The sequence below is a fragment of the Anoplolepis gracilipes genome, chromosome 1, assembly GCF_047496725.1.
Source record: "Anoplolepis gracilipes chromosome 1, ASM4749672v1, whole genome shotgun sequence".
In the NCBI taxonomy this organism is placed as follows: Eukaryota; Metazoa; Arthropoda; class Insecta; order Hymenoptera; family Formicidae; genus Anoplolepis; species Anoplolepis gracilipes.
The window spans coordinates 1,344,730-1,372,523 of NC_132970.1; the positions used below are offsets into that span (position 1 = coordinate 1,344,730).

Here is a 27,794-nt window from a genome sequence, read left to right on the forward strand (position 1 = left end):
ATCTCTATGAAAAGTTCGCGATGAAAAGAAACGGGTAGAAATTTATTTCGTAACATCTCTATCACGCGTACTTTAGTCGCCGCTTGAAAGTAGGAATGAATTTTGAATTTGCCGGAATAAATCGGAAATATCTGTTTTTTTTTTTTCTCATATTTTTCTTAAGAATAGGATTTTTAAAAAATACCTTCTTTTATTTCGATTAATTTATTCTGTGAGATTAGTTTATTTAAATTATCTTAAGGCGCAAACAAAGTTTTGTAAATAATTAGCGAGAATAAAAAATTTATATTTTCAACTTGACACTTGACTGATTGCCACTAATAGTGCGACAGATTCGACACTGGGTGTTGTAGTTCTCTTCTCTGTCTGTTTTTTTTTATGTGTTTCATCAAGTCATCACGAAACTGCTTCCCATTCCAGTTTGCAATCAGGTACAGTTATAATATGAAAAATATGTAAAATGTTATAGAGAGAAAGAGAGAGAGAGAGAAATTGTGCGCTTGTCTGACATGAATAGTAGACATTTGGAACTGAAGAAATGTCAGTTTCAATATATATGTATTTCATTGATATCCTTACCATTTATGACAGATTAAAAAGTTAATAGACAACACGTCATTTCATCTATATGTGTATATATATATATAGATAAAATTGACGTGTTGTATATATATAGATGAAATGACGTGTTGTTTATTACATTATATAAGAATTTTTCATTAATTTTTTTTAAACTCGATTTCTAACGAAACAATTTTTTGTTTTACACAATGTAAGTCGAAGTTAAATATTTGTTCTAGTAATCTTGCACTTCATTTCAGCGATACATTTTTCTCCACACATACCTTTAACCAACTTTCAACGCCATTTTACTTCATATCTTTTCAATATAGAATACATCAATATAGAAAATCTGAATAATAAATTTTGATAATAAAAGTCTTAGATTTTTCATTTGATGCTCGAAAAGATACGAAATAAAATTGTATTGAAAATTAGCAAAAGGCAAGTGTGATGAAAAATGTATGTAATGTTAAAATAAAATGTAAGATTATTCGAATGAATATTTAACTTCGATTTACAGCATTGTGTAAAACAAAAAATTTCATTAGAAATCGATTTTCTTTCAATAAAAATGAATAAAAAATTCTTAATAATGTAATAATATAATAATATAATGTAAACACTTTTTAACATTCAAATCTATATATACGTGCAGAAATAAAAAGAAAATATTTTTCGCAAAATTCGAGCACATTCTCTTCAACAAATTGGAAATCAATCTTTCTTAGTAAAAATTTAAAACAACTGCTAAGATATCTTATATGTATTACATGAAGTATTTGCATATGTAAAAATTAAAACATTTTGTTACTTTTGTAAATGATATTGTATTATGTTATAATGTATAATTTATCTTTTATCTCTTTTCATTCATTATGATTTACACAATTTTGCTAGATGCAAATAACCAATTATTTCTTATTTTCTCTTAAGAAAAAATTATAAGTTACGTTACACTTTGTTGTATCTTTTCAAGCAACATCTCTATTCTACCGCTCATGACTGGTTGTCCTTTCTTCGTCTTTTTTGATAACACCTTGTAATTATGCAACTTTTTCTCCTTGTATTTTCTCAAGGCTTCTTCTCGTTCTGCTTTTACACGAATGGCATCCTCTATTCTTTTTTTCTTTTCCTCTTGTTTACGCTTGTATTCTTGCTTGGCTTTATAAAAGGCATAACTCTTACTTTTTGAGTTACTGTTTACAAACATGAATATATATTTAATTAATATCAAAATTTATGTCAGATTCTAAATTGATCTTGAGTACTGTACATATATATAAACCTTATCTCATTTGGATCCTTGGATGTACAATTTAAATTTGATGATACTTGTGAAGAATTTTGCTGATCCTTTTTTAGTTCCTTGTAATATCCACGTAACACAGCTTTCTTCCTCTTTTCTTCCCATTGATCAACTAATGCAAAAGAACAAATATTTTAAAGAAACAATAAATTAGTAAAATAACCTATATTTGATGGATAATATATCATATACATACTTTTATACTTATTGCTATATTTTTGTAATCTGTATTTTTTTTTGTCAAATTTCTTCTCATGTTTCTCATTTTCGTGGTCTTCCTTTTTATGTCTTTTATATTTAATATTTTTCATGTTTTCTTTTATATCGTATATATCGACGAAACATTCAACCACGCGCCATATGTATCAACGTTTACATCGTACGTTAGCGCCCTCATAAATATTGCGGCTAAAGTAAAAGTAGATACTTAAGTGATCTGTGATGGTAACAGGAAAATACAGTTATCTGTTTTATCTATGAGAAAAAGAAATATGTATTATTAGGTACATCAAATATCAATAAAATATAATTATTCTGAAATTATTTTATTAGAAAATTATTATTTTTTAACGAGATTATTTTTATTATATTACGTATCTGAAATCACGGTTTTTAAAGATTTCAACAAAATAAACAGACATCTTATTTTGATTGTGTATAAAAGAATTATACAATATTTTTGTCAATAATTTTTTTATTCATTTATATATATGTATAATAGCGTGTATTTCTTAATTTCTTTTCTATTGCAGAAGAAGAATATTAAATTGTGTACATTTATGTACATATATATGTATATTTATTACAAAAATAAATTATACGGAAATCATAAAAGAATAATAATTCAAATGAATAATATATATTGTATATACGTAGAGTCGATTCTGTATTTACGGTCACCTGTCATCGCGTTACGTATAAAATTTATTTACGACAATGACATTGGTAATTGATTTATAGGTTGAGCGATTTATAGATGAGCGATTTATACATTAGATCAGAAGCTAAACAGTAACGCGATCGCTATGCAGCTATCTGCATCTTATTAATAGTATACACAATTTCATATAGTTATATACATCCAAGAAATAAATTTTTAAAAAATTGAATAAAATATATATTCTGTAAAATTATATTTCTAATATTTTATTTAATATTTCTGTAAATTACACACACACACACACACTCTCTCTCTCTCTCTCTCTCTCTCTCTTTTCTCTCTTTCTTTCTCATAACAGCCGCACTGCTAAATTAAATTCTATCTTCGCATTCCCTGTTTGAAGACTATCGGGCTCTATTTATAAGAGATTGAACAATTATTCATAGTTTGATATATAGTCGAGGAAAATAAGCAAACTGACGTTGTCGAAAAGGTAGTAGTTCTTCGGTATGTGCTACCAAGCTATTATTAGCTGACAAAATCCGAGACAGCCATAGTATCCGAGGCCAGATCCGTTCAAAGGAGATTCTTCGAGCGTTCGATTATTTCGATCATCGTTTCTTCGTAATTCAATGTCGAGGATACGATCGAGAAATAGAAATAGATCCATCAGCAATTTCCGCATGTATGTTACGTGAAATCGAGAATATAAATACACTTGCATATTATATTTTATCATAAATTTTTAAGCAATAATGTCGATCGTGAACATAAACTTTACCCTTATAAAGTTTATCGCATCTTTTAATTTTAATTAAGTGAATCTAGTGAGCGATCTTCGGAACGACCTACAAATGCCAAGAGGTCATCGCCGGTCATATAATGACACCATATTACAAAACCCAGAACGAATAGAACTTGAGGTTAACGTGCGCCGTGGCGTCATTCAATGACATCATATAATAAGACCCACGAATTAAACTTTGATATGATATCATATAATTAGATCCACGTACGAATTAAATTTTGAAATGTCATTTTTATAAAATACGCAACTAATATAAAATTTACAGAGATAGCAAATTAGAAATAGAAAACGTAAATTATTTCTTGTCTAAAATTAAAATAAATTCAAGTTTGATTTATTTTTGACGATTTTATGTAAATCTGCAGACGAATTGTATCGTTCGGTTTTGATATGCAAAAAACATTTATTATATAAGTAAAAAATCGTGATATGATCTAATTGTTTTAAAATGTATCCGCATATGTAAGATGCAAGTTGGATAAAAATATTTCTTTATTAGAATTAAAGTCGAAGATAAAAATTGTAGAATAAAATTTTATTTTAGATGATTTATGACATTTTAATGCATGATATAATTTTTTGTAATAATTTTTTTTTGTATGTATATTATATCGGGATTCTGCACAATTACGGGAAAGATCGATCGAAAAAACGTAATTATGCGCGGTGACCTTATCGCCGATCCATATTAGGACGCCTTTTATCGATCGGCGAAACCCCCACGGAGATGACGTCACAGACGCCAGTCAACACACTGGTGTCGGGTCTCGTTTCAGAAAAACGAGAGAGGAAGTCAACTGTCTCGTAAAAAAATCTTGTCGCACAGTCTGGAAATATAAGGAACACACCGACATTGACACACTTCGACATCAACCTCGATGATCTCGTTCGTCGTTGATCTATATGTCTTTTATCTTTTAATTAATATACGCGTTTTATCAGAAATAATGTTATATATATATTATATTTTCCGTCATGCATAATGATTAAACAAATGGAAAATTTTAGAAAATTTAGGAATGATTTATAAGTTAGCAATTGCATCAATCCGTTTTAGAGTGTTGTATATACATATATTACTTGAAACTATCTTTTTAATTAAATTAATTCTTCTATTGTATTATGACTAAAACTTTAATTTTGGAAAGAAACAGCAAATGTGTTCAGCCAAATTTATTTAATCTGAGTTATTAATACAAATATATACTTATTCATGTATTTAATTATCTTCGCAATTCTGCACCATTCAAATTTTTTGCTTTTAATACAATCTTAATTTTATTTCCTCCTCGCTAAATTAAGATTAACAAATGTATCTGTTTGGCCGATTGTTCCTTTGATTCATTCAATTACTTCGACGTGAAGAGACTTTTCGATGGTGTGCCCTGATTCACGTACATCCTTGGAGAATATTAGGACTGTACATGAAAAATAAGGGGGCGTAGAGAATGACGTGCCGTTCCATTCAGTCAAACACAACTCGTGACGACGCAAAGCGCCGAAATAGCGTCAGCGTCACTCACACGACTCAGTTTCACAATACCGTAAAAGAATTTTCTCGTGACGACGTAAACATTCTTTTAACATTCCTAACTCGTTGACGCATCTTGCCGCCATTGCCAATTTTTGATAGACGCAATACAAGAAGAATTCGTTCTCGATCTTGCACTTCTGTTGATTTGTCGAAAGATATATATAATCAGATCGAAATCATATCTTTAATGATTGATTGCACGAGTAGTGCATATTTGTAATATGTTTGTGTCAGATAAATGTCTTACATAAACATTATTATTATAGACTGACAAAACAATATTATTATTGTCAATTAAATTATTATATTTAGCGATAATAGCGATATTCAATTCATTTCTAAAATAGTATAATTTTATTGTTAAAAAATTTAATATTATATCTTCGAAAAGTTTTCTCAATTAAAATTTTTATTTATAGCTATTACAAGCTTTTATGAATAGATTGCCATGTCAATGTCTCGTCGATCTCGATGAGCGTTATTGACTTTAAAGAGACCTTTTAATTCGCTGTACAGTTTAATTAATCAATTAGCAGCGTAAAAATCATATCAGTCATTGCATCTCGTTAAACTCTCGTCTTACGTCATCTCTAGGCTATTTTATTTTTAATTATATGTGATGTTTGTTCCAGTCCGAAACGTGTGACAAAGAATTAATTTAATTTAATTTTTTCTTTCTTAAATATAATACAGATCCTTTCAAAAGAATTCGAGTAAAAAATTATATAGGTAGAAAACAAATATTATTCTTGCACATGCGCTTTTAAACCTTTTATTTCTGTCTTTCCTTTATAAATAATTGTATCGAAACACGCACGTAGGAATTTACGAGATTGTTCTTTCGCGGTCGTTTATAAGGAAATGATCGCGCAAGTTTATTAGTCATACTGTCTTGGCAATGATGATTCGTTTTGTATCTTTTCCGACGCCTACGCACAATCTTTATATGAACAAATTCGAAGCGAGATCCCGTTTTCATACGACACATTATGCTTTAATATAAAATAACTTTGATCATAATTTTTCAGAAAATTAATTTATTAATCTCAAAATTAATTCCTTTCAAAAGAGGGAGAATAATACATGTTTAATCTGACAATTAGTCTGACATATAAAAACATTTTATCAAATATCATTTTCCCTTTCCTTTTCTTTCCTTTTTAGAAAAGTGATTGAATCCGTAATAACTTCGCGCATAACCAAATATGCCATTCAATTATTCGCTTAAACTATTTTAAATAATTTTAAGCCTATCTTTTTCTTTTTTAATTTTCTCGAAAACAAAGATATGAAATATTACGTATAAAGAAAGTGCGACATCCATAAATGGCAAAACAAACGCGCTCTTTTTCATCCTATATAAAACGTAGGCGGCGATGCTTGTTCTCTCTCCCTCTCTCTATCGATTCGTCATTAACGCTTTGGCTTTCGGAGATCTATGTCTAATTGTAAGAATCGTCATGGAACATGTCAACTTTACGTACGTTCGCTAGGCGAACGAGCGACCGCGTGCGTAGTCACGAGAAAAGCCGAGCGCGGCCGAACTCCCACGAGTGGCCTCGCCGGCGTCGCCGGCTATTTAAGGAGCTGCCGGCGAGTCGCGCTCATTCCTCAGGCGGGACGAGACACGCGCGCACGATACCGTGATAGTTGCGAACGAATTACGTTTGATCGAGCGCGGATCCCTCGTTTAGTGATTCAGTGACAAGAGACACGAGAGTGTGCTACTTGGGCGAAAACATGGCTGACAGTGGTATTAAGCGCAACATTCCCATCAAGCTTGGCGACTTCAGCGTAATCGACACCGAGTTCTCCAACATACGCGAGCGCTTCGATGCCGAGATGAGGAAGATGGAGGACGAGATGTCGCGGTTCCGTAGCGAGCTGATGAACCGCGAGAGCAACAACTTCTTCAAGAGCACCACAAGGTATGTGTATAAGAGATCGCGAATTCTTTCGCGACACGGCTAACCTCTATTTCGAAAGAACGCGATTATGTTTTTTATCTTATTCTGTCTCTCTCTTTTTCATGCACACTCGCGCGTCTCTACAATTCATGTATATGTACGTACATATACATATACTCGTAATATTTTATTCAATTCTGTGAAAGAATTTTCTTTACTTTACGACGTATGTATAATAACTTTGAGCTATTGAATAAGTTTGTTTACATCGACGTTCGACGTACGGTGTTTATTCGCACGCAATGCCAGCATATATATTGCGTATATCGAGATCACATAAATCCAAGTAAAATTATATGCCAACAAAATTACTATCTTGTCATATATGTTATATATATTGGCATGTAGAGAAAGAGAGAGAAAAGGATCGATTATACGTCACAATTGAATAATACAGTTGACATTGGAAGTATTGATTTTTCCGTATTCCAAAACACTACGAACATTACATATAATGTCATTTATTGTCATAGCTGCGACAAAAAGATCAGGAAACTTGAAAGTGGTTTTTGTTTCAATTCTCTTATACGTTTTCTTGCAAATTTTTTTTATTATTTGCGTTCGATCATAGGCGACAGGTTTTATAATATGTATATGTTTCATAATTCCAACGTAAAACAACTTTATTTTCTTTGATCACGCGTCATGTCACGCATTGAAATTACTCACGATCAAATATCCAATGATTATTATTGATGATATCTGACAGAGTATACGTATATCAATTTGTGATATGCATATTTGAAACAAATCTTTTTTTTTTTCCTTTCACATAATGTGAAGGTTTACGATCTCTCGATCGATATTTATAAATTTTATTTTAGAATGATAGAGGAAATCATCCATCTCTACCGATCGATCGTAAGCATTTTTGTAGAAAGTAAATTGTTATTTTTTTTAAACGATGATTTATACTAGATTTATAAATATAAAAATTAACTTATACTTTATATATAAAAAAAATATAAACATATTAAAATATTTGGTCAACATTTGCTACTACAAAATAAATCTCTCTCAGATAAAAGATAAAAGATAAGAATATAAATATGAATTATCGTTAAAAGATGACACAAAAATTTATTACGCAACACGTTTACGTCGTGGCTATGTTGGAATGTACTATATTCCAATCTCATCTACATATATCACATATATTTCAATTATATATATATATGTGTGTGTGTGTGTGTGTGTGCATGTGTATATACATATATTGTGTATATATATATCTTAATAATAGCAATAATAACATAATGTTATCATATGACATACAAATATATATTGAAAATTAAATATAAAACATATATTGATTATTAAAAATTAAATAGATTATATGGGTATTGAATTTAATAAATACATAAAATATCACAACAACGCAAATATTAAATTCTGTCGTAAGTTTTTCCAACGGATAGTATGATTCGATCGCGTGGCGATTTACGGATTACCACGATATTTTTGCATCGATACCGTCGTTCACGCGCATTTCGTATACCTGCTATTTATAGAGATTCCGTCACTGTACTCTCAAACCAGAAGCTCTTCTCTTTAGCGTCTTTCAACCGCGTGAACATCATGGATAATCTCGGGGTGTATGTGCGAAAATTTGTATACGCTTGAACGTAACCTGCTGCGCGAAATTTTATCGTCGAAATTTTCGTGATAATGAATATGTTCGCATATATGTTTGCACATATCGAAAGTGTAATCAAAATGCAAATTAATTTGGTTTATACGATATTCTTAAACTTATTTCTTGTTTTGTTTATGTGCGTTTCTTTATATAAAATGATTTTACAAAAAATTTTTTAAACCATTGTTCTTTCGTAAAAAAATTTTTTAGCAAAAGTAAGAGTATCATATATTTATTTCTATATCGCGTTTATTTTTTTACAAGTCTTTTGTAAGATCAAAATAGTCCAGTGATATTCGTATACATATATGTATAAAATTTTACAAATTTAAGCGACAAGTAGCAATTGTATCATTGTGTGATGACACACTCATGCTAAATCTGACGTGTATAATTAAATACATTCTTGTGGGAAACGTGTTGTTCGCGGAATTACAAGCGATGTCTGTTACATAATTACATCGGATGCGTCTCGTTGAATGCGCTTGTTGGATGAACGAGTGCGTTCACTTTAGTTTTGATGGCACACACTGATATACGCACATTTGGTGGCACGTTCTGAATGCAACATTGTCATTATTCAAAATACTTAGTTTGGAAACGCAGTATAAAAACACGAGAAAAGTAAATTACTTTTATAATAATTGATAGAATGTTCTTTTTTTTTTTAATTTCAAGGTTTTAATTGATTAAAATAAATTCCTAATTACATAGGTGCTTTAAAATATTTATTCGTATTTTAGAAAAATATTGAATTATATTAAAAATGTCCTCGTTCTAATAATGTTACTTACGTAAATCACTTTTTGATTTATACACTTTTCAAAATTAAGGTTTAATGTACATATGAAAAATGCACAAGTTCATGGTGCATCACGTTATTACGTCAATATGACCTTGACATTGATACATTCGCGAATCATCCCCACTACGGGGTACTGGAATCAAGCACTAAATCGTGATGCAAGAAAGGTGAGGAGCTTGCAGGAAGCCTAGAAGCTATTTTACGCAGTAATTTTTGCGACATCGAGACAACCGCATCGTTCACGTTTTAAAACCGAGCGCGTTCAGCCTATGAGCAGTATCGACTTGCCTACCGGCAAAGCTCCACGATGATCTTGGATGAGGATCTCTATCCACCCAGGCATAAAACTGTGGTCAAATTTCGGTAGGTTACGCATAGATTGCGTAAACTCGCGTCAAAATGCACATTATTCGTGTTAACATCGCGTGTATGCTTTGTTTACTATACTTTGACAGTTGACAGGTTTAGCTGTTCGTCGCAATTGACAAGAAATAATTTTATTGCGCAATTAATTAATTTTTATTTATTTATTTAATCACTTTATTAATTTTTGTCTTCGAGATTCTCATATATTGTGTGGTCAAATTTAATCTACGATGTATTATCGATTAAAAACATAGCATTGTTTCACTTAATAGATCAAAATGTAATTATTTGAAATTTTAGTCGTCATTTCTTGTGTATTTATGTACACATATGTATAATTTAAAAATTCACTTTCGTCATAAATCATAACAAGATCTCTTTTGAGAAACACGTGTTTCGTCATTGACATATGAAAAATTCCATTTATAAATATGCGTCATAGCAAGCAGTTGTTCGATATCGATCGTGTATTCTTGATGGATCGTTCGTAGGAGGTGAGTATGGTCCATTACGAAGTCCGAATAATCACGTGCTCCTGACGTAATGTTCAGGGACATTTACCGCAAATAGACAAGTGTGTATGGCATATCATATGTGCGAGGAGAAGCTTTGATGAAAACATTTCCTGACCTGACGCGTAGACTACGAACCTGTCTAATAAGATGTTTAGTTGTCGACGTATATTTATTTATCCATTCAAATCTTCTTTTCTCATTCTTACTTGAATTTAACCAATTATTTATACAATCGGATTATACGCTGCTCATAATTTAGAATCGTAATAAAAGTAGTTTGTAAATCTTGATTAATTTTTTTGTTCTTAAATAACAACGAGTTGAGAGTGTCAAACATCATGATTTTATTACTTATAAACTATTGTCTTTTTACTTTTAGCTGAAGTAGAGGTGTACAAAATACAATAAAGTTTGATAAATTGATTTGCGATATCTCGTGTAAACAATTTGTGATACCTTTACGGATAGACAGACAGGCTTTCAGACAACGCGTCGAGACTCGAACAGCAACAGGAAATTGCCTCTTATAGGCAGGTCAATAGCTTGTTAGTTGACTTTGGCGAACTATGTTAAACCTTATGCTTGAACTTTCGTGAATACAACTGACGTGCTGTTGGCAGTCACGATCGAAGACTCGAGCAACGCGGTGCATACATGCCGAAGGGAAATTAACTTACTTTTACATATATGTATGCGCTTTTGTCTAGGCATGCAACTATAGTCTTTCCGTTTCACAATGTCGGCTATCTATAACTACTGTGAATTAAGCGATTCATTGACTTTCAGTCATCTATATACGTATACATTGCGTAATGGCTACATACAATGTTCTTATAATATATATTCTTTTACAGTTATTATCTTATTTGACTGATCTTAAATTTTATTCGATTAAATTAATTCACTAGATATACTAGATTACGAAATAAATTATTATCTTTCTGCCATTCGAATCACGTGATTAATAAATGATAATAATATTTGTCTATGTATCATGAGTTGTTTTTATACGCGATTATATTATCTGTCGTTTAATTCGCTGAATATACAATCTATTGTCTTGCTCGACAAATAGTCATTTAGGCATTTTATTTCCATGATAAAGAGTCAATAGTAGTGCAAAATAATGTGATGGCACTGAATTAGAAGTTTCTATTCTGACGTGACTCGCGTTTCGTTTGGCCTTTTCGCTCTCCGACGAGTCAAGTTTTGTGAGAGCTTGCTCGCTATGGTTGACCTCCCACGATTTCACGAGACGAGATACGAGACCTTTCTCTTGTCTGGCATAATTGTTCTCTACCGCATTCTTTCCCACATAGCTTTCCTGCGATTTTCCTTCAATCCTTTTGTTCTAGTAAATATCATATTTTAATATTTCCAATTTAAATTCGATCAAAATCTAGTAGAAATATAGAAGTATATTATCATGGGTTGTAGAAAAAAAATCGTATAATGCAGTCACGAGATAGACTTGTCGAAAAATAATGTAGCAGTCGATAGAAATATATTCGACAATGGTAGACGGCAATCTTTTTCTCTCTGTCTTCTTCGTTTAATACTTATACGTACAAGGGAAATAAAACGCGGGAAACAGTCGTTATTACTGTTAAACACGTTACGTCGCGTGACAGAATATAGTGACATTTCGTTCTTAGAAGCTTTTACTATCAGAATTATTTGACTGTCACGAAACTTTATATCACGCATGATGTTGGAATTTTCTAAACATAATTTCCTATCGGCTTATACATTATTGTAAAATGTAAGTTTTGCTTCTAGAAGAATAAGAAATATTTTATTTAAAAAAAAATCTATTTTATAAATAATAGATAAATAAAAGAAAAAATTTTAAATATTTTTAAAAATATTAATAACCAGAGAAGTTCTTTGCAGCTTTCTCAAAAATTTTGTTAAAACATTTTGTTAAAAATCATGTTAAACTAAAATTATCTACTTATATAATATGTATAATAATTGTAACTTATATAATTCTACATAAGTATGTAGATATATGGATTTTTTCTAAAATTAAGTGAATATTTCGAGGATAAATGAAATTGAAAAATAGCGGATTATATTAAATTGTTTTATAGTTAAATGAAAGTGAAATAATTCCGAGAGGAATAAATTAAGATAAACAGATAAACATGACTTGAGAAATCACTCTGCTATGATTGTGATACCATTATCACGTACTATTTTAGTATTCTTACAAGTGAAAGTTGATGGCCTCAAGATGGAGAAGTAAGACTTCCGGTTATCGCGATATCCAGTTCGAGACGACGTTATTTTATACGAAGCTATAAGTAACTTTATTCTTATCTGTAGATAAATGTGTGCTTACGATCGATCGTTTCTCTCCGGAGACCGCTAATAAATTGAATATTGATTATATCAGCCGTAGTGTAGAATTGATAACTATGAAGAAAAATCACCCAGATAAACGCAAGTAATGATTTTAGAAATGTCGATGTGAAATAATTTTACGAGTTTAAAAATCGAATAAGATTAATGATATATACATATATTTGCCGAATAAGCTTATTATTTTCTTAAGTTGTACGAATGATTTGTACATAGCTTTTACGATTAATTTGCTGCATTTGTTGACGTGTGTCGATTGTCTTACTGCTTTTTGTATATTGTTCTTGTTTGAAGTGAGATGTCAGCATTCGGAAATATTAAATTTGCTATAGAGAATTGCCATAGAGAATTGGATGCACTTACTTACATTAGTGCATCCAATTGCGCAGTAAATACGCACTCACTCAGTTTTCTGTATTATTTTCAATATTAATCGAAAGCAGAAAATTGAATAAATGCGCGCCAGTATGCATTAGTACCTTTAAAAATTATTGTAATTTTTTTTTTGTATTACGCAATAGGGTTTTTATTGAGTAAAACTTTAGCGCTTGATTTCTACAATTTATTATTTATTTTTATGTTTTTCCAATATAACCAAATTATATATAATTGCGAATTAAAAAGTATAATAAATTTTGCAAATTTATCTTTTCTGCAGTTTAACTTTCAGCATACTTTTAAGAGAATCATGTTTTTCAAATTAAGTAAAATCTAAAGTACGAAATTCTATATAAGTTTAAATAAAATAAAAATAATGAATTAAATAAAAAAAAGAATTTTAATTATGTAATAATACCTCGCTTGGAATGTTCGCTCACTGTTACTTGGTACAAAGAAACTCTTATTACTTTTAAAATCAAATATATATCTAATATTAATCTATTAATATAATGCATACTCTCTCTCTTGTACAAGTTCAAAACTGCATTTCTTTGCCAAAACTTGACATTAGAAATACAGGATACTGATATCAGCAAATAAAAAGGTACAATTGATAACAATTTGATAAGGATTTGAATAAGGTTTCATTAATGACGAATAAATTTGAAACAATTATTCGTTGATATTACATCTTAATCTTAAAACTTTTATGACAATAAAAATAGAAATAATAATTATCAATTTATATTATAAAATTCAAAGTTGATTAGAAATAATTTCTACGATTTATCGATTCGTTGGAAGAACCGATATTTGTTGATAAAATTAACAAATATAACAGAAGTTATTTGTCGTTAATGAAATTAGAAAGCTTTAGATTATAAATAGATTTAATCAGCTGACAAGAATAACTGTTTATTGCTGGTAAAATCTAATAAAAAAAAATTGCAAAGCTAAGATTAATCCCGCGTAGAATTACTTATACCAAGCCAAGAAACACAAAAGCGAATACAGCGTGGAGTAACGATTAAAATGCGATTCTGTAACTTAAAAGTTAACCGATAATAATAATAACCCCTCTTCCTGCGCTCGATTACCAATTGGCTCTCTGCATTGGCACGTTGGTGACTAACTATGAAGTCGGCATCATACGAGCACCAGCGAGCATCACACGTCGACGACTTCGAAGACCGAAGGTTGGGACAAGGTCGACCCTGCAGCACCGCCAAAGCGGTCCGCGTTCGACAGCTTCAAAAGGTGACGCTATCGCTAGACAAAAAAAAAAAAAAAAAAAAAAAAGAAAAAAACGAAAACAAGTCTATCGATGTAGAGACAATTTGTAGGATCGGAATATGTCATCGCGAGGGCGCGTACATCCCCGATTAACTTTGTAAAGCTTGTCAAAGAACCAAGTAGATGGACGCTTGTTCTGTAATAGTGATATAGTAATTTTTTTTAAATCCGCACCTTTTAATAAATTATTTTTTAATCTCTCACTCGAAGTATTCATTCTGCACTATACCCGTTTATTTCTCGAATTTATGTCTTTAACCCTTTGTAGGATAAACTTGTAAAGTAAACTAACAAATAGTTTGATAAATCGAACGCACATAAGTTAGATAAGAAGTTTTTGTAGCGTTATAAAAATTTAATATAATTAATATAATTTAAGTATAGTACAGAATACATGTATATGCATATATAGAATAATATGTACAAATAAGAATATACGAATAAAAAATTTAATCTTTCCCTTTTATGTTAATTAGATATATTCTTGAATACTAATATATTATTAGAGAATTGGTTACATTAATTAATATAATTAATTAATATATAAATACTGAAAAATATGTAATAACAAACTAAATGTCTCAACAATAAATAGTACAGCGTTATATCATTTTTTTCTACAAAGGGTTAATGCAATTGTAATGAGAGAGAGAGAGCGAGTGCAACGACCAGATGTCTGCACGTTTTGTGACCTCGCACTCGTTGATGATCGTTACCTTCTTCACACAATTCACACCTCATATTCCTCACGGTTTTACATAGATTATAGTGTTGCGTACAAAAGTTAGGTCTGAGTAACACTTTTATTTAACACTAAAAAGGCCAAGGCGAGCATCTTAATCATTAATTAGAATTCAAAATAAGTGACTCTACATATTCTTTATAAAAAAAATTGATGCAATTTTCTTTCAGTCTATTTTTAATGATAATAGATATTGCTACGTGAAATATATTATTTATAGAAACTTAGACGCCAGCCCTTTTTAGCGTAAACGTTGTGCACGATTTTGAATTAATGTCAGTTTTTGTGCGTGGATTTATGTTATTTGTCTGTTGCATTGCTACCGTAGGTGAAGGGCTTCAGATTATCGCACCTATCATAGAATAGTCATACACACAATAGGTTTTACGTTTTTAATGGATGACGGATTATCAACATCGCTCATCACCGTGTCAATATGTTCAACGTTTCATCGTTTCATTTAGATTTTACACACGAGTGATGATCATCGACGATAATCGAAATTTTGTTTTAAATTACAGCACTACCACGCAACAGAGCACTCAAAATAGCAGTTCCCTGAGTCCTCAACATGATCATACTTGGCTGGATGGCCTCAACAGTCCCCTCATCCAGGACGAGGGTGACAGCAAGATGTTGAAGCTGCGCTTTGACGTTTCCCAATACACGCCCGAGGAGATCGTTGTCAAAACTGTGGATAATAAGCTCTTGGTGAGTGGAACTTTATTAATTCTTGACAAAAGAAATTTCTTAATCACGTTTAGTTTTGACATTCATTGACTTTGTAAAATAAAGGATTTAAAAATTTATTTAAAAATTTTTTTAATTTTTTACAAATATATAAGTAAGATTTTTGCTAAAATTATCCTCATTATATAATTATTAAAGCCTATCTTTAGACATCTCTCTTTCTCTCTCTCTCTTTCTTTTGCGTATAAATTAATTTTCTCGAACAATATACATATATAGATTACTCAGCATATTACTGAGTGTTCCAATTTATTGCTTCTGCTCAATTCGTCTGACAAACGCAGGAAACCCGAAATTATTACACGGTTGACTCATCACGCATGATATTTTCGCCGGTATGGTCTCTTGCACAACTTGGCAAGATGTAAATCGGGTTCAAGTTTTTGCGCAATTGGCGCGATGCAAAGTTGCCGGTCCATGCATAATATACCGTCATAACAGTGGCGAAGTTAGTTACACGGGTTGCGTGCCGACATATAATTTTTTCTAGATTAATTTCTAGTTTGCGTTTGCCAAAGTATTAGTTGCTAGGAATTGTTGATTATTTTTATATATTTTACGATACAGTTTTATATACCAAATGAAAAATTTAAGATCCAAATATTGTTATTAAATATGAAAATATACTGTTCTTTTTTCGAAAAGTTTACATTTAAATTTTATCTTCAAAGAATATGAAAAGTAGTTAATGTGACGTAAAATGCAGAGGATCCACAAAAAAGGTTTTTACGAATCCTTACGAACTGCATATAGAACACTGTAATTGTTCGCCTTACGTCACTTCCTGTCGGGAAGTTGGCTTCATTCAGTGAACCGACCGAATTTACACGAGAAGCAAAGTTTCGTTTAGCGGTTTTGATGATCAGTTTTAAACGCGATTTTATCTCACTCGGCCAATTTATATACATAAATTTAGCAAATTTATAAGAACTTGTCTTTTTTTCTTTATCCGGTTCGAAAATTAGAATTTTATGCAGGAAGTAAAATATTAAAACTGGAATTCCTTGGAATTTCTATATACGCGCGTCTTTGAGTTCCTTCTCTAATGCTCTCGCGTCGACCTGAACGAAAATAACCGACGCCGAAAATAAATTCACGCTAGCCGTCATACCGGCGGACCGGAATAATGTTCGACCATTGTGAACAAACGAGCCGAAGTTGAAATGCGGGACGTGATTATGTTTATGAATTGCACAAGAGACATCTTTTTTATGTAAGTGCACTTTGATAGCAATACAGATATTATAATTTAATGAAAACACTACATTTAATTTAATAAATTTAATGTTACAGAAAATAGATTTAGTTAGAGAATCCTCTCTCTCTTAATGAGAGAGGAAATTTATGTGATATCGGTAAATAAATAATTATTTTAATTTACATGCCAAAAAATATTCAATTTTATTGTGCTTCAAAATGTCACTATTTATTAATATATGATATCCTATTTTCGTGTAATACGAGTTAATAAAAGAATTGTTTATTTTAATGAGCGACAAGAATTAATAAAATTGTGGAAATTAGGTGTATTCTTTTTCTCTCTTTTTCTCGAACATTATTATTGATAGATATTGATAGATATTATAAAAAGTCTTCTATCGTTATGCATACTCTTGTTCTTGATCGTGATGAAAAGAAAATTATATTGTGAGAGATCAATTGACGAACAAGGCACAGTATATTACTTTAATAATTTATTCGATAAAAGGATTGGCCGATTCGGATATTCTTTGATTCTAATTTTATGAAAATCAGGACTAATGAGGTAGATTACTACACGAAACAAATATATTTTATACAAGATGTTCGAAAAAATTGCAATCTTCCGTAATTTCTTTAAGTCCGAAGAGTCAGCTTGCCCTTTTACAGAACATTTTATTATTTATAAAATTTTTATCAAAGAGTCTAAGAAATAAAGAATCTTTTGGTTTTGCGATATTATTTGGTATTGAAAGAAGTTATTGAAAGAAACATTGATTTTCTTAGCGTTGGCTTCAAGTACCTAGTTTATAGTAGTTCAGAAAATTGAATGACGGCTGTCAAAACATCCCGCATGTCTGCTGGATTGTCTATATGTCAATCTGAAGAGCACATTCATTTTTTATTTGTTTCCATTTATCGATATATTTGTTTGAATAATCTTTTTTTCTTTTTTACACTTTTCATATTTATTTAAATTATTTTAAAGTTTTGTGCGTAATTTTTTTTTTTTTTTTGTATACGAATACAATTAAATAATTTTATTCAAAATAGCATTGGTTGTATATTTTATTTTATTTATTTATTTTTTTTTTGCAAGAATTTCTTTCTATAAAGTAATTTTTGAAATGCGAGTAATCTTCCATAAATGGATTCGCCAGACGAAACCTGATGGCGCAAAAAAGAACTCAAAACTGCTCGTCGTATACATATTATGGTCAGGGTCTAGCGAATTTAGGTCGGTTGCGCACCACAAACTGACTTTAAAGGGCTCGACCAAGGACGATACTTCGAAGGACGAGTGGTCCGGGCTGGAAATGGGATGAGAACACAAGGGTATAGAACAGAGCATTTCTCGCGAGTTTATGGCCACTTGACGTCATCGCAGAAGCGATGAGAGAACATACATTCTTGTCTTCTTTCGCATATCTTTTTTTACAGCACATAATTATGTAGTTTTAGGTTTGTATTTTGATATATATTTAATTAGCGGCTTAAACTTGAAAGTAAATTTAATTGATATTGATAAATGAAAACCTGCAAGAAATAATAGTGTTTCGTCAGATTCTTCATAATTTCAAGTTTATTGAAGTATCTACTGCCAAAAAAAAAGATATGATAGACGCTCTCTATAATTGTTAAGTTTTGTTCGTTCCGGATTTTACTTTTCTTCTGTCTTGAAGGCTTACATCATATTACATGAGGATTTTAATCAATTTTTAAGTTTCCGGGTCTGTTTTTCAATCATACGCGCAAAAGTAGAAATGAAAGTCAAAATTCATAATTATATTTAGTTCATGAGTCAGAGCTGCCAGTGACTTACGTTATTTTTGACAATCGTGGCATTGAATCTCGAATATAACTATGAATGTTGAAAATATTTCCCTCTAAATCTTGTTTCACAAACAAAATTAAAATGTAAAAAATGTTTACTATCTATACTGTTTTTTTATTATAAAATTTTACATATTTTTAAGGAAAGAGTGAGAATTATTTTATGCTATTGAAATATGTAACAATATCTTTTTATATAAAAATTTCAGGCGCGCTTTAACTTTTGAAATATTTGAAAGTCGTATTATATTGTTAGAATAGAATCGCTTTCGTCATGTTTACTGTAACCCAGATTTCGTTACCGTAGCACAAATCGGGGATGTTAAAGTTTGGTAAATCGGTCGCTTCGATGAATAGTGAGTTGCAGCTGGTATGATTACATAACATTCGCCTCTTTCATAAGACGATATTCGTCGCGAAAACTTATATCCTGCGAAGAGTTGGATTACTATAATTCACGACATATCTTTCTTTTTCTTCGCTTCGTTTTCTTTCTCTCTCGGTTTTGAATTACTTGCACATACTTTTCTCCTGATAGTTTTAGTCTTTTATGGTTCGGTACGATCGATATCCCAATATATATTTAAGTACAGAACAGGAAAATTGCATTACCGATTTGATGACCGTCACCGCGTCATGGCTTTCTAACGTCGTCTCTTAGTCGTGGCTTAGAAAAGGAAGTTTTAGTCCTTGACATACACACACACATCTGCATTAAATAATAATATTGGTCAAGGATATTTTAACCGGACAATTGATTAGGAACTATCCTATTTCTATCGAATTTAAAAGCAAAATTTTTCAAATATTAAATTATAAAAATATTCTGTTATGAGAGAAATCGGTATATATTATTAACAAAAATTGGCTAATTATTCTCTGCCTTTTTCTATCTTGTGAATATCTAGACTATTTGCAAGGAAATAAAATTTTTGAAAATATATTGATATAAATACTCGATGCGAGAAACTAATGTTAGTAAAAAATTCAACGAATCAATTATATCGACTTTGTTTTATCTCGGGTAAAAAAACCTTACTTGAGTCTCTTTAATCTCGGATACTTTTACTGTCATTTACTATGTCAGAACGGGAAGCAGTGCCAAGGAATTTATATGTGAAAATTATGCAAGGTAGTGAAGTTGAATATGAAATCACCGACTTTACAACGGTAAATAAAGAGAAGAAATGCTAAAGACGCGCGTATAATAGATGCAATTCAAGCATTGGCCGTCAATCTAATTTTTCACATGACACATGACAGGGTTAAGACCAGCTGATTTCGTTCGTTTGCACGTATCGACGACGACAGATACATCTTTTCTTGATCCTCAACGACATGATGGAAGACGTTCGAGAAGCAACTCGAAACAAATCGGTTAACTCATTAAGAGCTTTTACGTAATGCAATTAGCACACGGCAAGCCTCGCCTACCGTTCGCGACTCTGTCTTTGATGTATTTGCCGCTCTAATGGGCGCGGCTGTGTAGCTTGCACCTGCATTTTTTTTGCGCCTGACAAAGCTATCGAGACACGCTTGAAGAAATATCATCGCGATTAGCAACGAAAGGCATGTTTGGTCTAAGTCAGGATCATGACTTGCTGCTGATAGTGATTGGCAGAAAATAATGATCTCTCTTTTCTTTCTTGCTCATCTTTTCCCTTTGTGTTTATATTTTAAATATTCTGAATACCATGAAATAATATTTGTGTGATGCACGTTTTTGATTATACAGGGTGTCCTGTAATTGGTGAAAAACCTGCTAATGGCAGATTCTTGAGATCATTTGGAGTCAATTTTTCCTCAACGAAAATATCGAGGAATATGTCATCATTTTTTGCAAGTTTCCAATTTTTATCATTATATATCTTTGTATTAAAATTCTACTAGAGTAAACTCTACCTGAAATTAAGTGAAGAATGTAGTTTTGATAATTTTTTAATTCCAAAAAATTTAGTTTGCGAAAAACGCCTTTCTTTTCAATCGCAACTCGGAAATTATTGATATCTCGACATTTTCGCTGAGAAAAAATCATCTTCAAATGATCTCAAGATTCTGCCATTAGTACGTTTTTCATCAATTGCAGGACACTCTGTATATATAATCAAAATAAATTTTGATAATATATTATAATAGAATAAAAATATCGCCGACTTTTCTTTTCGTGTTTGACTGTAACTGTAAAAAATTTAAATCAGCTTAATTTTTAATATTAAAATTCATTTTCTTTGTAAATGTGAACCGACAAATTTAGGACAGTTTGCATATGCGCGTTGTAAAAGTATAGTATTCTTGTTATTTGATCATGAGTCAACACCCGCATCTGAAGCCATCAAGGCAAATCGCTTCGCTCTTGGAAAAACTTCGCGATTTCTAAATACGTCGCTGATCGAATACATCATTAACATGATGTAACGTCTCTACGTCGTAACAACATTCGTTTACACAAAACTCCTCGATGATGCTATCTGTGAGTCGCGGAATAATATTTGCACATCTTCGAGCGGTAGCATGCTACCTCACGTGTGATGTTTACTTTGAAACTAGTTTCTAGCAGAAATTTATTTTGAAAAATGCATCTATCAAATCGTTAATAAAAACAATCTGCGACGAATAATCATGCATTTAACGGATTGTGATTTATAAAGATAATATTGTGCAGATTCACAATGCTTGTTCAAACTTGATAGTAGTAAGTAAGTTGATTTTAAATCATAGATTGATCACACATTTCATCATTTTTTCCAGAATGAATTATTTCTAAATGAATTATTTCGATGAAAGAACATCGTAACGAGTGTAACGTGTCACGCGAGCGAGTTACGTTTGAAGAAAAAAAATTGGGACGCAGGGTATACACATGGTCTGTGTACATATGAGCAGCGATCACTTTCCGATAAAATGTAAATTATTATCGATCGTCGAATTAACAAAAGTAGCCTCGCTCCAGAATCTTGTTGCAAAAGATATAAAGATTCAAGAAACCGATATTCAAGAAAAATAGACATTCCGAGCATGTCTTTTGTATGAAATATTTTCATTCAAAAATGAAATAATAGATGGTATTTTTATTTCGCGCGAAAAACGAGGTCGAATTGAAAGATGATTCGCAAGAAAGCAACCACCCTTTAAAATATCGATTTGCGTCGACGTGATGTGGAAGATATGGCGGTATCCGCCATCTTCTCTGTCTTTCTTGTCCTTCATCCTGCTGTACACGTTTCGATTTTTTTTTCCACGTATGTAGTTCTCGTAAAACGTAAAGGTGTCCTGATTATATCGCATCTCTCATAACCCACTTTTGTCGTTGTTCTATTACGAGAAGGTCTCACTTTCTGTTTTATATCTCAATGAGTTTCCACAAAACTGGCGACAAGCCATAATCATATTTGTACGTATTCGCAAAATTTACCTTATGCCAGAACAACAAGAGATACATATCTATAATTAAAGAAATGATTTAACTCGAAAATTGTGATGATTACATCTCTCATATTTTGTGAATTTTAAATTTATTTTTATAATTTAAATATTGGCATAAAAATATCTTTGTTAAATTTAAAAAAATTACAATAATTGGAATATTTAAAATACTACAGAAAATTGATTACAAAAAAATTATTTACGTCAAATATGGATTTGCGTCTATAAATATACCATATTTTTCATACATGTATTTCGCGAAAATGCAATCGATATATCTAGCGTGTATCTTTGTAATATAATGTGTATGCGTAATTCGCGTGCGGAAAAATAAGATCAATATCTAGAATATTAGACCAACATGCGCGTTTATTAAGGAGATGAAACCTACGCTTGGTCAAACGAAACGGACATGACTCATCGGGATCGAATGAATGAGTCAATATGGTCATTATAATATGAATACATTCTCGTTATCCTATATCTAGATCCCTTAGGGAAATTACCCGTGAGAATATTACAAAGGACAGTTCAAGTATATACACCGTGTTTTACTTTACTACATCATTATTACTCGCGAGAATTTTATCGCGTTAACGGTAATTTTTTTCTTGCTCGCGCTGGAAGTATGCGTAGAATTTTTTGCCGGTAAAATACCACGTATGTATAACTTTCGAAGAAAAGAGCGAAGGAGCCGTATTACTTCGACAGTGCGTTTGTAATGATAAATGCGATGCGTTTTAATGCTCGGTGCACGCGAGGCGAATATTAACAACTTGTAAAACATCAGTAAGCACGTATATATGTGCATGCATACCATATGAATGAAGCGTGAATGGAATATTGCTACTTAACATTAATAATAATAATATATATTAAAATCATAAGCTATAGAATTACAGCATAATTTGACAACTAGCCATAATATATATATTTTAATTTTTATATATATATTTTAGTTTCGAGGCGTTGAAAGCAGTCACGTTAAAAGTCTGATTACAATATCTTACATGTTTTTATATAAAATTATTATAATTTTATATAAAATTAATTTTATATAAATAATATGAAAAAATTATAATATAATAAAATTAAATTTTATTAGGAAAAAAATTGTTTTTCTCTCTTTTTTATATATATTTTATGTAGACGTACAATCTACATGAAAAGAATTTAAAAAAATCGCTAAATCCAGTTTATCTGATTAAAATTGATGATTCGACAAGATTTAAAATTATTATTACGTAACTTTATTTTTTTACGTACGATTGCATGCAATTATTTCGCAATGAATCGAATAAATATGAATAAAGATGAAATTATAAGATTGAGATATCATGCATTAACATCTCAAATACAATTCTTGTTTCAGGTCCACGCTAAACACGAGGAGAAGACAGAGAGCAAATCAGTATACAGAGAGTACAATCGAGAATTCTTGTTGCCGAAAGGAACCAATCCCGAGAGCATTAAGTCTTCGTTGAGTAAGGACGGTGTCCTCACCGTGGAAGCACCCTTACCGGCGATCGGAGCGGGCGAAAAATTAATCCCGATTGCACATCAGTAAACTCGCGACGACTCATCGAAAAACCAATTTCTTATTTCCTGTTTCGAACTCCTCCCCTTCCACCTACCATTCAAACTTATCCAACTTGGATCTTTCCGTAAGTCTTTTCATCCTTCTTTTACAATTCCTTACAATTCTTAAGTATAAAATTTACTTATTGTTAGAGAGTTATATGAGTCGATTTATCACGCGTGAGAATGTTTGACCAATTTTAACTAAATAACAGAAACGGCGAGCGATCGCGTTAAGTATAATGCGTATCGACTTTTATTAGCTTAATAAAAAAAGAAAAAAGAGAAATCAAACGTAGAGAGATCAATGTTGAAATGCTAGAAAGATAAAAATTCAGATAAAATATTTGATATAAAATATTTTCCTTTTTCATACGAGCAGCTTTATTACAGCTTTGATATACAAGATATTTCATCTTCCCTCGTAGAGAAATAGCTTAACTTTTTTCAGAGAGATATAAGCATTGCCTATTTTGAAAATATATATATTTTAGTAAGACTTTTTTTTCTAAAAGTTGTGAGCTATACTGCTTACTTGTGCACCGCGTATCAACGAATCGAAACTATTACAAATACATGAAAGGCGATTGTTTGTAATGGTTAATTTATGTATGTGTTAGTTTAGGTGTACGTTAAAAGACTATAACACAATGCTTAATGTGTGTATATATACATGAGCATTATATTGATATTATTTATGAATATTTTAATATTTTCGAAATGCGTATAATATTTAAAGGTAATGCAAACACAAGTTTAAATAAAAATCAATGATAAGAAAATTTATATACAATTTTTATTTCCCTGAACAAAATGAAAGGAACCTTCTCCCCAAACAAAATAGGATGAGTAATAATATACATAAGTTCGGAAAATTCATAAAATATAGTGTGTGAAATGTGTTTTCAGTTAATAGTATTTCAATTGATAACAAGATACATATAGATTTCATATATATCATAGATTTTATTTGTCTTTATTAACAAAATATTTTTTTATATACAGATCTCTTATGTTTGAATTATTATAAAATTTTTACACAAAATTTGTGTTTGTATTGTTTCTTAAAAATAGGAGAATTTGAACATATTTCAAAATAAATAATATTACATGATTGGTTCTCTCATATTCGTATTATCTTTTAGGAAAAGAGTATTTCAATAAAAAAATATTAAATAATCCTATATATATATATAAATGTATATAATTTACAATAGCTAAATCTGTTGATTGTTACAAATAATCAATATAAATCTGCACTTGATATCAATACGTTGCATGTATAAAATAGCAGTTTTATGTATTTATTTCATAAATTGTACAAGATATATTTATACAATTTTGTCATGGATCTATAGAATTTTACTTCTGCTTGACAAAAACGTGTTTTATCTCTTAGATTTATATACAAGGTTCTGTAATACGAAGACATATTATCTTTTAACATTTTGGCATACTTTTTTGAATTATTGCGATAAAAAACACGTTATTCTTACATTATCTATTTACCAATAAAACGTATCAACAAAACTAGTAAATAATTTATTCAAATTGAAAACGGTATTACGCTTTGCGCTACGAGAAAAGGGAGTCAGTCTCGAATCGATAAAATTTACATGTTGCAGTATAAAACACATTTTTGTTTAGTATCTAAAGATTATTCACGTAACGTGTTTATCATATTGAAAAGAGAATACGATTAAAATTTTTATATACCCGGGACTTCGGCGGAAAATAGCGGCGCATCTGATGCAGTAAACGTTGGTGATTTACCTTCTCTCGCGATGCGCAACGCTTGATGAACCGACACAGTGTCGAGTTCTTTTTGATTCGGCTTTTCGTTATCAAGACAGATATCGGCAGCTCTCTTACCGAACGGTTCCAAAACTTTAACTCTATAATCCACTATCGTCGATACTGGATTACCAGTCAATCTCAGATTCTCCAAGCAAGGTAGATGGCCGATGTGTTTTACCTCCTCGATCTTCTCGATGCGATTACAGCTTACGTCCAATCCCTCCAATGAGTACAGCTTCGAAAAACTAGCGAGTGACGTTAATTTATTTTGCGATAGGTCGATGTATACGATATATCCGAGTCTTGTGTGAAGATCATCCGGCAGACTGATAAAATTATTCGATGCTAGATACAATTGAGATAATCTTGGCAATAACGTAACGTTGGAAATCTCGGACAAATGATTGTTGTTCAATGTTAGACACTCTATGTGTGGCAACAATTTTATCGCTTCATCTATGACTTCTATGCGATTATCACTGAGATCCAAGTGTGTCACTTTCAACCACACATGAGAATCATTAGCGTTTATGATATTTTTATGAACCTCTTCGCACATGGCCAACTCTACAATGTTTCTGAGCTTAGTGTTGTTTACTTTTAGTGTAGTTACGGTATCTCGAAGATTTCCCATATTATAGATTTTATCCACGGGATATCGATTGACCGTCAAATTTTGCACATTTTTGAAGGTGGATAATTCTATAGACAATGCAGATGAATAAATATTGCTAGTTTTATAAGGTTCCAAACTTCCCTCAATTGTGAGATTAGTCAAGTGAGAATTAAAATCCAAAACGTGACTAAAATCGTATTTTTTGTCCACGACTTCCAAAGATGGGCATGGTTGTTTTAATCTTTCGCTAATTGCATAAAGCTGAAAATAAATAGAAATGACGTATCTTCATAACATGAACTTGCATTAATCAAAAACTATATAGACTCTATTTATCACCTGTATAGGGTTAAATTTATAGCTTGAACTCTGTAGCAGAGTATTGCCATTCGTAAAGAACTCTAAGGCCATGCTTTGTAGTAGAAAGTATATATCGTACACATGTAGGTCTAAGAATACAGCCAATTCTCTCGGCATCGCCTTCTTCAAATAATTATAAACAGCATTGAGATAAATTTCAAGACTTTGCCTACGCTTCTCCACGAAGGCCTCGCATTTGTTACCGATGAGCTTTTTCGGCGGTAAAATATCCTTTTCGACACAATGCTCGGAAACGAGCTTCTCGTGCAATTCTGCAAAGTCATTGTACCTTAAAAATAAAAAGGAGATATATATTTTTTTCTCATCGACCATTGTCTCTTAAGCTAATTAGAATAGAGAAGTGAAAGACGTGCAAGATTTACGGCGGAAATGAATGTAATTGTCTAAATGTTACCTGTGCCTGACAGTCCATTTGATTGACGCGATGGCAATCTCGATGCAGTAATACGTGACTCCGTCCACCGTGTCGGCTGACGGTATTTTCAAAAGTACATTTTCCTGGTTCGACAGCAGACACGCCATTATCACCTCGCAATGTGCCTTTCGATGCGTTTATACGTGGCAAATGATCTCGCGCGACAATCAGGGACCGAGAGGTTATCCCTCCACGTAACCGTGCGATCTCTTCGGAAAAATGCCGCACATTTAAAGACAGAATTTTCAGTTTTGATCGGTCGAGCTCCGTATATCTCCGCCTACTGCTTATCCTTATCGCTACGACGTATTTTGCAACGTTGAATGACGTTGTTCCAAAACCATGGAAGTGTATCTCTACGACACGAGAGTATAGACATTAGACATCTCATCTTTGACAGCTATCGAACAGCTGCGTGGAACAAATCGCGTGTGGTGCTACCATCTTACGGCGAGATGTCGAACAACAAAAATACGGATGTAGAAACGCCGTGAGATGTCGCCTCGCGTTCCTTTCAATCCGCGTCTCTCATTGTCAGTCTTTCGTCAGTTTTATAGCGCGCGATGGACGGTAATTATGTACGTAAGTTTGAACTGCAATACTCTTTATCCTAGAAGAGGTCGAAAATAAAGACAAGAAG

At 31.5% G+C, this 27,794-nt stretch overlaps 3 protein-coding genes across 5 annotated transcripts; 1 reads left to right on the forward strand and 2 right to left on the reverse strand.

The window, feature by feature from the left end:
• Nucleotides 1-216: 216 nt before the first annotated feature.
• Nucleotides 217-2,249, reverse strand: LOC140671356 (uncharacterized). Of its 2 annotated transcripts, none has more exons than XM_072902608.1 (4): nt 2,067-2,249; nt 1,850-1,982; nt 1,520-1,760; nt 217-404 (listed from the first exon to the last, which is right to left on the reverse strand). In XM_072902608.1, exons 1-4 carry the CDS (start codon nt 2,179-2,181, stop codon nt 318-320), a joined length of 576 nt encoding a protein of 191 aa, XP_072758709.1. In that variant the 5' UTR covers nt 2,182-2,249; the 3' UTR covers nt 217-317. The 2 variants fall into 2 exon arrangements, with proteins under 2 accessions (XP_072758709.1, XP_072758711.1); XM_072902610.1 differs by having other exon boundaries at nt 256-404; nt 1,515-1,760; nt 2,067-2,248.
• A 4,441-nt stretch (nt 2,250-6,690) lies between these two features.
• LOC140671344 (alpha-crystallin A chain) lies at nt 6,691-24,449 on the forward strand. 2 transcript variants are annotated; one of them, XM_072902600.1, is made up of 4 exons: nt 6,691-7,020; nt 14,267-14,383; nt 15,683-15,872; nt 23,740-24,449. In XM_072902600.1, exons 1-4 carry the CDS (start codon nt 6,833-6,835, stop codon nt 23,932-23,934), a joined length of 690 nt encoding a protein of 229 aa, XP_072758701.1. In that variant the 5' UTR covers nt 6,691-6,832; the 3' UTR covers nt 23,935-24,449. The 2 variants fall into 2 exon arrangements, with proteins under 2 accessions (XP_072758701.1, XP_072758703.1); XM_072902602.1 differs by lacking the exon at nt 14,267-14,383 and having other exon boundaries at nt 6,694-7,020.
• LOC140671201 (nischarin) lies at nt 23,739-27,564 on the reverse strand. The gene is made up of 3 exons (XM_072902387.1): nt 27,134-27,564; nt 26,698-27,007; nt 23,739-26,619 (listed from the first exon to the last, which is right to left on the reverse strand). The coding sequence occupies exons 1-3, from the start codon at nt 27,259-27,261 to the stop codon at nt 25,654-25,656; spliced, it is 1,404 nt and encodes a 467-aa protein (XP_072758488.1). The 5' UTR covers nt 27,262-27,564; the 3' UTR covers nt 23,739-25,653.
• Nucleotides 27,565-27,794: the final 230 nt, after the last annotated feature.